At 40.1% G+C, this 12393-nt stretch overlaps 1 protein-coding gene and 2 long non-coding RNA genes across 5 annotated transcripts; 2 read left to right on the top strand and 1 right to left on the bottom strand.

The window, feature by feature from the left end:
- The first annotated feature begins 122 nt into the window (after positions 1-122).
- LOC135336148 (uncharacterized) lies at positions 123-2139 on the top strand. Its single transcript, XR_010394765.1, has 3 exons — positions 123-952; positions 1057-1265; positions 1392-2139. It is a non-coding gene; the product is annotated as an uncharacterized LOC135336148 (long non-coding RNA).
- A 4951-nt stretch (positions 2140-7090) lies between these two features.
- Positions 7091-7934, bottom strand: LOC135336112 (uncharacterized). Of its 2 annotated transcripts, XR_010394717.1 has the most exons (4): positions 7832-7934; positions 7680-7758; positions 7328-7451; positions 7091-7265 (listed from the first exon to the last, which is right to left on the bottom strand). It is a non-coding gene; the product is annotated as an uncharacterized LOC135336112 (long non-coding RNA). The 2 variants fall into 2 exon arrangements; XR_010394716.1 differs by lacking the exon at positions 7832-7934 and having other exon boundaries at positions 7680-7768.
- On the top strand, positions 7877-11401 carry LOC135336045 (uncharacterized). Of its 2 annotated transcripts, XR_010394662.1 has the most exons (11): positions 7877-8017; positions 8083-8518; positions 8566-8720; positions 8784-8870; positions 8929-9202; positions 9269-9647; positions 9708-9843; positions 9905-10078; positions 10136-10316; positions 10405-10769; positions 10819-11401. XR_010394662.1 is itself a non-coding variant. In XM_064531818.1 (10 exons), exons 1-5 carry the CDS (start codon positions 8351-8353, stop codon positions 9451-9453), a joined length of 846 nt encoding a protein of 281 aa, XP_064387888.1. In that variant the 3' UTR covers positions 9454-9647; positions 9708-9843; positions 9905-10078; positions 10136-10316; positions 10405-10769; positions 10819-11401. The 2 variants fall into 2 exon arrangements, 1 of the variants encoding a protein (XP_064387888.1); XM_064531818.1 differs by lacking the exon at positions 7877-8017 and having other exon boundaries at positions 8351-8518; positions 8589-8720.
- Positions 11402-12393: the final 992 nt, after the last annotated feature.

Here is a 12393-nt window from a genome sequence, read left to right as displayed (position 1 = left end):
TCAGGAGCAGGACATTTCAGGTAAATCCGACTCAGTGGACACAGGACAGAGCCTCCAAATCCGGCACTGTCCTAGTCTAGGACACTTGGCACCTAGATATAATTATCTATGCTGATTGGCTTTTTTTTAGTAAACATTTTTTTTCCCTTTTCAAAAGTCCTGGATCCACCCAAAGATATATATAGGAAGGGAAGGATTGGCAACGGTGTCAGAGGAATGAATGACTCCCCGGTGGGAGTGACCCCCCGGTCATTCCTGCCTAAGGTGTGGGTGACTCCCCCAGGAGTGGATGACTCCCCTATGCGCATGTTTGTTCCCGCCAATGTGACCTGTTTCCATCGATGTAACTTCGGTATATAGTAGCAGGAGTACATGCATTCATGCACTCCAATGCATGCACTCCTCATAGTAGAGAGTGAAGAGCCATGCAAGATGAAGAAGAGCAAGGTTAGTAGTAGCAAGGTAGCAATGAAGCAAGTGTTCATCCTGTAGTAGACAGCAAGTGACAGCTGGAATGTAGACCTATACATAATAGTTATAGGTTGAGTCCAAGGTCTCTATGGGGTTTTGAGACCCGAAGGCCCGAGGCTGTAGCATCTCGAGCGTAGCGAGGGTGCTACTAAGGGCCTAAGGGTTGGTTGAAAATGGTAGCCTCTATATAACAAGAAGCACACCAAAGCTGCTGATGCAGCTGACTGGAGGATACGTGTGCGCAGCGATGAGGAGAAATCAAGAATCCTCGAAGATTGCCATGCCAGACGCTTCCTCCTCTCACGTCCCCTCTTCTCACAAGCCAGATGCCCCCTCCTCTCACAAGCCAGACGCCCTCTCCTCTCACAAGCCAGATGCTCCCTCCTCTCGCAAGCGAGACGCCCCCTTCTCTCGTTAAGCTGCATCCTCTATGGAGCCACCTTTGAAGAAGCAAAGGACTACTCAGTCTGTAACAAGAAAGGTATATAGTTATATATACTTGTTAACAGGAGCTATCGTTAATTACAATTATTATTATGTGCACACTATACCGTTCATTATAATTATTGTGTGCACATTCGACAGAATTCAAGCTACTGGGTGAAGGATTTGGACCTGAGGACGGGAGACAAGGATGTAATTCTTGCTGAGAGCGGGATGCTTTCTGACCGTCATATATATGTATGCTGCCCACAAACTGATGAGAATGCAATTTCCAAATATTGAAGGCTGCTACTCTACTCTTCTGGCTCAGAAGATGTCCTTTCATGCAGTCACTAGTAGTGAAGCCACAGGTATAATTTCTACTTAGAACTTAATTTAATAGTAGTATTATTATAGTATTGGTATACATAATTATACCTCATCCTTGCATGGCCGTATAATTATAATATTATTATAATTATATCATACTCGTGCAGATATTCTTTGTAACAGAGAGGCATCACTGGATTGCGACAGCACTCATCAAGGGGGTATATACTTTTCCTCTTTGATAGCTGCTTCCAATATGGGAAAGAACTGGAGCCAGGTGCTGAGCTGCAAATCGCACAAATGTATAAGCCTTTAATAGCCCGCACAATGGGCTGTTACTGTCTGTGGCCTCCATTCAACAGCAGAGCAGTGGCAGTAACAACTGTGGTTTGTTTGCAATTGCCGCTGCATACCACGCATTGCAAGGAGACAATCTGGATACCATCACCCTAAATGAAGACAAAATGAGGCCACACCTTGTGCGTTGCTTTGAAAATAAGAAACTCAGAAACTCAGAAGATTTCCAAAGTCAAAAGATGTTAGTGGCCGCAAGAGACCAGAAAGATTTTCCAGCATAGTAATTACGATATATACTGCCCTTGTCTCCGCCCTGACTGTTATGATGAAATGGTCCAGTGCGATACGTGTAATGTGTGGTATCATTATAAATGTGTTCGTATTGATTAAAGTATCTCCACTTGGAGATTGGTTTTGTCCTATATAGTTGTAGATCTAAATAGAATTTTTTAGCATTTCGTTATCTTCCACTAGCTGTTTTTGTTTGTACACTGTAATAATTATTAATTTGCACTGTTGTTTTGTTTGTTTTTCATGCACTGTATAGATCTAGTTATTGTGATGGATGTTGTTGTATTATAAGTTTTGCTTTACAGTGACGACCGTGAGACATGTGAAAATGTGAACAGAGTGTACAATGTAGTATAAGTACTATAGGTACTAACTGATATGATAGCATAGCTAGACTGAACCAGTTTACAGTAAAGAACAGCTGTAATTATAGTCAATACTTATAACATTAATTAAACAGGCCTCTCTCTCTGCATGCAGTCCTGATAACAGTCTTGAGCTTGATTGTATAGTCACACTGCATGCATGTGACAGGTTTTGAGGATGTACTTAGTATAGCCCTGAAGTCTCTTTAGCTCTATGGATGTTCGTAGTCTATATAAATTTCGGGGGAGTCATTTTTTCCAGGGGGGAGTTATTTGTGACTAGGAGTCAGTGATCGGGGGAGTCATTTATACCTAGGCGTGAGTGACCGGGAGTCACTGGTGACTAGGTAGGAATGACCGGGAGTCATTATTTAGGGGAATCATTCATTCCTATGACACTATGGGGTGTTATCTGTGTCAAAATGACTATGACAATGTACACACGCGTGCATTCATATGCACATTACAATATGCATGTCAACATGCATATGCACGTTACAATATGCATGTCAACATGCATATGCACATACAATATGCATGTCAAAATGCATATGCACTTACAATATGCATGCATGCAACATGCATATGCACCTTACAATAATATGCATGGATGCAACATGCATGTCAACATAATATATACACATTACAACATGCATATATACGTTACACAATTATCAAGTCAATAATAATTATATGGTATGTGCATGTATACTTACACATTACACACTATGCATGTATCCGGATATTGAGAGTAATTACACTGTAATTTTGTAGACGGAAAGGATGAAGTCTAGATTATGTGGTCATTGGGTCAAAGTGCAAGTACTCATTATGGACTAGCACAATACGTTTATATTATCTCGTTGGCGCGAGTAATCTTGTCAGCCATTTATATCACAGCTAACTAGCTAGCTAGAGTCTGATACACTGTCGGTATATACTTCTTCTTCTTCCTTATTTTTCTCGCTTCCAGATTTGGAGAGTAGCCAACGAGGGCAGATTATATTTAGAAGCCCACTCTCCACATGTCGGTACATGTGGAGTGGGCTTATATTTTTATCGCGCATGCACAATCTAGATGTCACACCTACTAACAAACTAATTATTGCGGCGTCTTTTCCAGCTCAAATTGGAGTCTTGCGAAGGAGTTATCCACAATTAATGTTGTGTGTGCCAACCAGTCTACCAATCATTATTATATGGACATGTATATGCATATTATTGGGTGTAAGTGTATAATTATGCTGCCGGAGGTCATAATTATTGACATCCCATGCAGCATAATACTGTAAATGTGTATAATAATTATATGCATGTTGACATGCATGTTGTAATGTGCATATGCATGTTGCAGGCATAAAATTATTGTAACGTGCATAATGCATGTTGACATGCATGCATGTTGTAATGTTCATTGTAACGTGCATATATGGATGTTGACATGCATATTGTATGTGCATATGCATGTTGACATGCATATTGTAATGTGCATATGAATGCACGCGTGTGTACATTGTCATAGTCATTTTGACACAGATAACACCCCATATGACACCGGTGTAGAAGCGATATGGGCCCCCCCCTTATTTTGGGGCCCCCGGTGTCATAAAATTTTAGGCCCCCCATGAGATTGGGCCCCCCCGGGCCTAGAATTTTAACATTTTAGGCCCCCTCTTAAAATTTTAGGCCCCCCCATTAACAGCGCAACAGCGGTAACATTATGTGACAGTGCATTCTCAAAATACACCAATACAGTCTTCTATGGTCTTCACAGTCTATGCAGTGCCGGTTACTGAATGCAGCTCTCCTCACACACACACACATTTCATGCATGTACAGTAGTATACCACTGGTATCACAGCCATCACACTGCACCATGTCATTCTATGAATCAGGCCTCATGCAGCACGAAGCACATAGGTGCCAACTGTCCAGAATTGGTCAGGACTGTCCAAGATTACCCTTGTCCCGAAAGGAAACTGCTATTGTGATTCCACCATGATACAACAGTTTCTCTCTTGACTTCTATCTGTGATTCCATATTACTTGAGAGCTGAGCCAGTAATGCTATTGGAGCATCCCCACAACAATTTACATCTTTATTATTATTATTATTATTATTATTATTATTATTATTATTATTATTATTATTATTATTATTATTATTATTATTATTATTATTATTAACTTTTCAGTAGTGCTGAACAAAAATGAATAAAGAACTGAGTATAAGTAAGGAATAGAGCACACTGCCAGTCTTTGACTTCTTAAAAGTCTAGCTGGAGTACGTACTATACTACAAATAAGGATTTTTAAATAATACAATTGGAGCAAGGGCAAATGACATGATAAGTACACAGTTTGTCTGGGTCAAAATTTGTATTGAAATAATCCCAGAAGAAATTGAAGAGGAGTCTGTATAGGAAAACATGGAGGAAGATATAAATTGTTGTCTTTGCACTGAAATTGTGTGTTTTATACTTTTTGTCCTGAAATTTGGCTGAGAAAGTAAGCAAGAAGTTGCAAATATGGCGATAGCTATGCAACAACATCGATTGTCTTACAGGCAGATCCAACATTGCAGAGCTGCATCAAAGCATTTATAGGTAAAGCATGAGTAACTTGAAAGGTAAATCTTCCTTCACTTTGATAGAATAATAATGCAAACATTTTTGCTACTTTGATACAGAGTCTTTGCATGCATGCAGTCTCTTTGATGCTTTGTCAACTAATAGAGCTAACCTTACCATATTATTATATCTCTTTGACTTCGTTCTATCGTGCAGAAAAGGATAGCAGAAGAGGGGGGGCCTAATCTCACAGTGGGGGGCCTAGAATGTTAACAGTTTAGGCCCCCCTTAATGTTAACAGTTTGGACCCCCTGGGGGGCCTAAACTGTTAACATTCTAGGCCCGGGGGTCCCAAAATTTTAAAATTCTAGGCCCGGGGGGGGCCAAATTTTATGACACCGGCCCTAAAACGCTAGCGATTTGGGGTGTAAGGGGGGGCCCCATTGCACTAGCGGTATACGCCCCCCCCTTAGTGATTATAGGGCCCCCCTAGAGAAGTCTATTCTGAGCAGTGGAGTCAAGCCAGCACAACAGTAATAGGAGGTTGAGTTGAGAATCAATGGCTATAATGTTTATGTAGATCTAAACTCCAATACAGAATATATTACTAGCCTATAATCTGTGCTGCTTGGTCACTATAAGGCAGCCATAATTATGTGCAAAATAAGGCCTGCGTTACAGTGTGACAGCACATAGCCATTGTATACACAGCACATGCATGCATGCATTCATATAGGCTGAGCATATACTACTGAGAATACAAGCAGCAGCCCATGCACTTTGTTATCAAGAACTTTTCCTGGCGAAGTTGAGAATAAACTGCAAATCAAAGAGCAAGAAATTGTGGAGGATGCATGGTAGTCAGCCACCTGTGGATACACTTGTTCTTTTTTCCATGTGTATTTTATTACCTCTATCCCAGCCTTATGTACGTAGAGCAAGGCTCTATGGTTTACTTGTGTTGTGAAGAGGCCCTGCTCGTCTTTGTTCCTATGACAGTAATGTATGTCTCACTCTGCATGGTTATTGCATGTTCTGTGTGTGCATGCATGTGTTTCTCTCCATGATCTCTTAGTATTTAACGAACAGAGCCAGTTAAAGGAACAGTAATTTATTCCGTAACTGATAACAGGGGCATAAAATAACAACTTTCTCGAGTTCAGTTAAAGTATTGAGGATAGATCTACATCTTCCTGCTCTGGTATAGCTAGCCTAACATTAGCCAATAGCACCTGCAAGTCATGGTGTTATTAAACTCTGCACTTAGTCAGCAAGAGAGCTAATTATGAGTAAGTACTGTGCAAGATCTAGTCAGCAAGGGACATCTAGATTTACTTAGATCATGTTTGCCATAAATACTGCAATCTGATTGGTTAGAGGAAATGTTCTATCCAATTTAGAAAATCATGTACTTCAATAGAAAATCATGTATTTCACTTAGAAAATCATGTAGCAAAGATTAGATAAGAACATTCAAATCTGATTGGCTAAATACTCATGGTTGCTATGATCTAAAATGCTTAGACACTGTTTAGGAAGTTTCCACATGATTTAGAAGTCCTCAGGGCTAGTAGAACCCTCACTGCGTTCGGGATACTACAACCAGCCCTTTGGGCTTCTAAATCATGTAGAAACTTCCTAAACAGTGTCTAACTATTATTTAGACCATGAGGCTGAGGCTACAAGCATATAGATACCATCTACACTGCAAGTTATAAGTGGGGGCCCCATATCGCTGGAGGGGCCTCAAAGCGCTAGTGAAATAGGGCCGTGGGGGGGCCCCAAATCGCTAGCGTTTTAGGGCCCGGGGGCCCTGAAATGGGGGGGAGCCCCAAATCGCTTCTACACCGGTACAGTAGAAAATTTGAAGCTATCCGTGACACGCTTACGTCATTGGAATGCATCACTTCGCCTCTACTTTTGTTGCCTCCAAACTATGGCAATAAAAATAACAGAGAGAACAAGTCCTTATTAATTAACTCTGAAAGAAGTCATTGATGACAGATGCAAGTTGACATCCCAAGAATCTGCCTCAAGTTAAATACTGAGAGGGATTCTCAAAGTCAACAAGAAAGAGAGAAGCTCAGAAACAACACTTTAATACTTAGACAATACTGCTTGTGTTCATGTCCATTCTCACATTTGATACAAACCCAGAGCTTGTATGCACAAGAACTAGATAACATAGATAGACTGATAGTACTGTAGCCATTATCAATATTCTCTGTAACATGTTCTGTATGACATTTTATTAATACCAAATTTTTTAATAAATTATCAACATTTCACAAGTCATATAAACTGCCATAATAAGCAGCTGCATAATGAACTGCTACTGCTGCTACTGCATGAGGTAGAGCTGGTGCTATACAACTGTACAGGTCTTTTGCATGTAACAAAGTCTTTCATTTCGTTTTTTATATGTAGCCCAAAATAGTCAATCAACTCTTCCTTCTTCATTAAGCTTCATAAATTTCTTCCAGCATACTGATAGTACGATGAAGATCTAATAGTATGACTGTGTATGTGGGGGGGGGGGGGGGGCATATGAATGAGTTAGTAAAACACTGTGGCACTGACCTGGAGCTTTCTATCCCAGTTCTGTTTCTTACTATATAAGCCGATAATCAGGCCTTACACCTCCAGTCATATTTTCTGCAACTGACTAAAATTTAAAGCACAAAACCTGTACCAGTTGATGGACCTGACATTGATAAACACTCTCATGAAGTCAGTATAATTATAATAAGCATGTGTGTTTCTTAAAAAGGGAGCATAAAACGTCAGATGAAATAAGCCATACTACACTACAACACATTCTAAATGGTATGAATAGGCGATTTTTGCCTTTCAGTAGACCAACCTACGTACATACATACAACCAGGAAAACTTGAATATGGATGAGTACTGTTTCTTAAAAAGGGATCAAACCTTGTAAAATTGTAGTTTTTCTGTAGTAAAAAGTCTTTGTTTCTCAGTTTAGTTTTCAAACTGGCAAAATAATCCAACTCTAAATAAAGCACAACATCAGTGTAACCATCTAGTTCACAAATTCTCAATCAAGGGTAAAAACAATAGCTCACTGATTATGTGTCTTGATGCATGTATCTAGGCCGCAATCGCATGGAGTTTGGATGAGCTCGAGCAGCTAACTAGTTATGTGTGTTGTGCTGGCTTCAAAGACAGGTGGCCAGCATTTGGAAGAAAACATCAGTTTTGGAAAGATACCTCTGAATTTCTCTTTGTAAACATGGAAGCAGTACGCATAGGTAAACTGCTACTAGATGTTCGTATCATAAAAATAATGGTGACTTTTCTATCTCATCTACTGTAGCTGATGCCTGTCGAAACACTGTTCAGAGGGAGCTGCAAAACCGCTTCTCCTCTCCTGACAATGCCAAGGCTGAATACAATTTGACCAATAAAACAAACTCTTCTTGCCCAATGATGAACAATGTGTTTTATCAGGCACTGGTCAGACAATATCAGAGCTCTGTCGAGAAGAACAGATCGGTGTGGTGACTAAGCTGTTCCAGGAATATGCACTTCTTTATTATGAAAGAGTTTATCCTTCCGATTATCTAATTCTCTCTCTTGAGGCTATGGTGCAATTGGATCATGGTGGTAGAACCAATGTGATGTACAACTTGGCGAAAGCAATAGGCACGAAGAGACCTAACAGTCAGGAATCACGGCTACCTGTCTCAAGAATGCCAATGGGACTCATTGAGTATTGCTCTAATTTCTTCTGTTCGTCTGATATACAACAAGTATGTTCAATATAATTACAGTGCCATGCACTCCTGGTGTTTTTAAGGTTCGTTACCCTGATGACTACAGAAAGTGGCTAGTGTCCATGTTTACTCTCTTCGGAACGAATGGGTAAAAATCTTCTGTGGTCCAATGTGGAAAATTATGTCAACTTCTCAGTCAGTCCCTGAGCCACGCCATGGAGGCCTTGACCCACTTGAGGTATTATTCATTGAATTAAGGTGCTATAACATGTATACTAGCTGTTTTTCATTGTTGCTTCAGGCAAGAGTCAACGTCCCTGGGCTCTCTGAAAGAACTCTTGAAAGAGACATTGTTAGCAGTGGAATTTCTTTGGGATCAGAGGTTCAGGTATATAATAAGTGACATGCCCAAATTATTTTATCAACTGTTGGGTACCATTATATAGCTAAAGATACTTGATGCTGCTCACAAGAGAAATCCGAACACAAGCTGGTGGTTGAAAGGGGATGGATGTGATCTTGTTTCTGGATTGAAAGAATCGATGCGTCATGAGTGGAGTGGGGATGTTGATCTTGACACTGGTGACTTACAGCAAGAGTTTAAGGTTTACAGAGACCTGCTTGATTTCTACAAGGCAATAAGGATTGGCAGTAACTGCGTGGAAGACTTGGGGAAATGCTGCCAGATATTACTTGAAGAAAAGATATTCATTCTGACAGGTATATATAAAGTATTTCCTCCATTAGCAGGCAAATATCATGTTGTGTCGTTTTAATTGCGTGCAGCTTTAGAGCATGCAGACGCCACGAAAAGGGAACAACTACAAAGCAACTGTTTGAAGGTGGTTGGAAAGTCGACGATATACAGCAGCTTAGAAAGCAGAATCAGCAGCTTATTGTCAATGTTCGTGCAGTTGCCATACCAGTCAGTCCATTTCCAGCATGAAAGAAAATTTATGCAATTTCTCTAGAAATTTATACTGACAAAAACGACAGGTTGCAACACACGTGTTTGTGCTAATGATTAGCAGTGAAAGAAGAGAAAGAAAACCTTATGCTTTACCACTTCAACTGCTTCCCTACCACTCTATCAATGAGCAAACAATTCGTCGTATTGTTTGCAATATTCTCAAATTGATGAAAGCTCGTGGAATGAATGTTGTTGGTGAGACCTATATACAAAATAGTGTATTATTATGTGTACATAATTATGTGTATCTTTTAGGATTTAGTAGCGACGGTGAGTATAATTCGATGAGAAACAAAGGGTATACCAGACCCCTGTCTGTGCTTCAAATTCGCTCTACCATCAGGGCTAAGTACTCCCGCTTATAAAAGAAAGTATCTGCTGACTCCAAAACGTAATTTGTTAGGTCAGGTTCATGTACGTTTTTCACTCATAGATTTTTTTCTATATTTCAGTGATGGCAAACTCATTGATCACATGTCTGAAACCAAGTCCTTTCGTATCAGCACAGCTACTATGTGAGATACACATTTGGAAGGAAGTTCTTGGCCTCACATGGGAGGATATCATATCTCGATTTAGACCTCGCACGGTTCCAAGTGGCTACAAATTTCATTCGTGGATTCCAGGTAACACAAGTTGCACATAAATTAATGCTCGAAGATGATAATTAATAATTACCGTAGGAAAGAGAGAAGAAGAAGTGGACAAATTGAGGTCTATTTTAGCTCAACTTGAGTTCACCACACCGTCAGAGAATACGATCGAAATGGTGTACCTTTCAGACAACATTTGCATGTGCCAGAAGTTCATCCAGAAACTGGAAACGTCTTTTATGAGAGATAAGACCCGGCCCATGTACTGAAGGTACATTTACATTTACACACTGCACTCTTTTATACATAATAATGAATGTACATTTACATTTACACACTGCACTCTTTAATTTATACAGAGGATGGCCAAGTGTACCCGTAATGGAGGTCCAGATGACATTGAAGTAGAGCACTATATGGAAGCTCTCAAGGACGAAACCTCTAGATTGACACACTCTGCTCTTGTCGGTTTGAGAAAGCAATCGGTCAGTGATGCTGAAAGATTGTTTTCTCTACCTCTGGCACACTTCATGGAAAGGAAAGGATACACAGCTGAGGCCAACTACATTCATGCTGTAAACGGTTGGAGACGTGCAGCTGATGAGCGTGGATTATCTCAGCTTCAGAGATGCCGGCTGAACTACAAGTTCCTGCAGTATATTCTGGACGATCTCATGCCCTGGCACCAGTCTGAATATGACTTCAGCTTATTGGAAGTAAACAAGTAAGCTCACCGCTAACCCTATGAAACAATCAGTATGCTTTTTTGATAGGGACATATCCAGTGTGCGTGGGTTTAGTGAAGTGTTGATTGCAGTTATCTTACACATTGAGACCTCTGAGTTTCGACGAATTGAGCTAGTTAACCGGAGTTTGCCACCTGAACACCCACGAGCATCTACCACTGATGATGTAGAGTGTTTTTTTAGTGTGGTGAGGGATTTACTCGGGAAAAACTTTACGTCGAAAGAAGTGAAGTTTTCTTGGAGAAAAATCTGTAATGAGTATGAGAAACGGAATGACCCCGATCTGCCATATTTTTATTATACCTCCAACCACGACCGCTTCTATGAGGGTGACAGACCTGATTTTGACATTCCATCCACACAATCACCAAGAAAAATGTCTAGAGTCTCGAGAGCTGAGTCGATGGCCACTTCTATGTTTTCAAGTGGGAAGGCCTCCCTTCCATCACACAAAACTCTTCATACAAGAGCGATTTTTCACAATCCACCAGAAGAGCTGCCGCCACCACCTAATATTCCCACTTACATTTCCAAACACTTGTATGTCTAACTTTCGAGGACATATTACTGCTATTATATGTATTCTTTACCTTGTATTCTTTAATTATCATACGTCATTTGCATGCGTTAATTATCCAATGTCATACGTTCAGAATTATAACAACTGTGACAAATGATGACCATACAATTATTGAAAGTTACAGTTCAAGTAAAGGTGCTACAACATCTTTTAACCTTTATCGACCATTCTCCTCTCCGAGTGACTCCAATACAAGCATAATAACCAGGCTGTTTCTTCCAAAGCTTGAATTTTACCCACACGAACTTGACTACTAATATGTCCCCTTTTTTGATAGCTGTGTGTACTTCCTCACAAATTTCAGAAACAACATAACCAATTGTCCGCCAAACCCCATTATGAAGGCACTGAAAAGAAATTGCCTCAGGATCAACAATATTCTCTGGCTCAGGTTTCATCTTCACTGGAACAATGTCACCACTTATTGTGACAAATGATGACCATACAATTATTGAAAGTTGCAGTTCAAGTAAAGGTGCTACAACATCTAATTATATCCTTAACTTCACGGAGAATGTTCTGATACTCCGTATCACGAGTGACACCTATGCATTTAAATGGAACATAGCTCTCTTGAGTGTCTTCTTCTTGGGATGCAAACTCTTCACTAGATATTCTGTCACACACACTACTATCAGTATCATCATCAGTCTCCATCATTAAGTAGCCAATCCCATACGATTAGAAAACCAAGCTTGTCAAAAGCCTTTAGGTGTCGTACGTACACAACTTTACAAAACTCTTCAACCTGTAAGAGAAGTATATAGTACTTGAGTATGCACCAGTACAACAAAATTGGGTAGCAACTTACATCAACAAAACAATGGTCTTTAATAGTGATAGCAAAAGGGGTGGTAGACGGTCTAGAAGGGTCTGGAAAGCTCTGGTCTGATCTCAAGAATCCATCATACACACGTACAGATCCTGTTCAAACTGAAATGTTCCTTGCCTCAGTTCAACTTCAATTACTGAAAAGCTTGGAATTCTGTATGTGAACTGTACACCTACTAGTGTTCAGCACA

This window comes from Halichondria panicea, chromosome 5 (genome assembly GCF_963675165.1).
Source record: "Halichondria panicea chromosome 5, odHalPani1.1, whole genome shotgun sequence".
Taxonomy (NCBI): domain Eukaryota; kingdom Metazoa; phylum Porifera; class Demospongiae; order Suberitida; family Halichondriidae; genus Halichondria; species Halichondria panicea.
The sequence above is the reverse complement of the archived record's forward strand: the minus strand, read 5'-3'. Positions and strand labels throughout refer to the sequence as shown.

Coding starts and splice junctions, on each gene's coding strand:
- LOC135336045 (XM_064531818.1), top strand. CDS start 8,351: ATGGTGCAATTGGATCATGGTGGTAGAACCAATGTGATGTACAACTTG. Junction 8,871..8,928: donor CTTTGGGATCAGAGGTTCAG/GTATATAATAAG, acceptor ACCATTATATAG/CTAAAGATACTTGATGCTGC. Junction 9,203..9,268: donor AAAGATATTCATTCTGACAG/GTATATATAAAG, acceptor AATTGCGTGCAG/CTTTAGAGCATGCAGACGCC.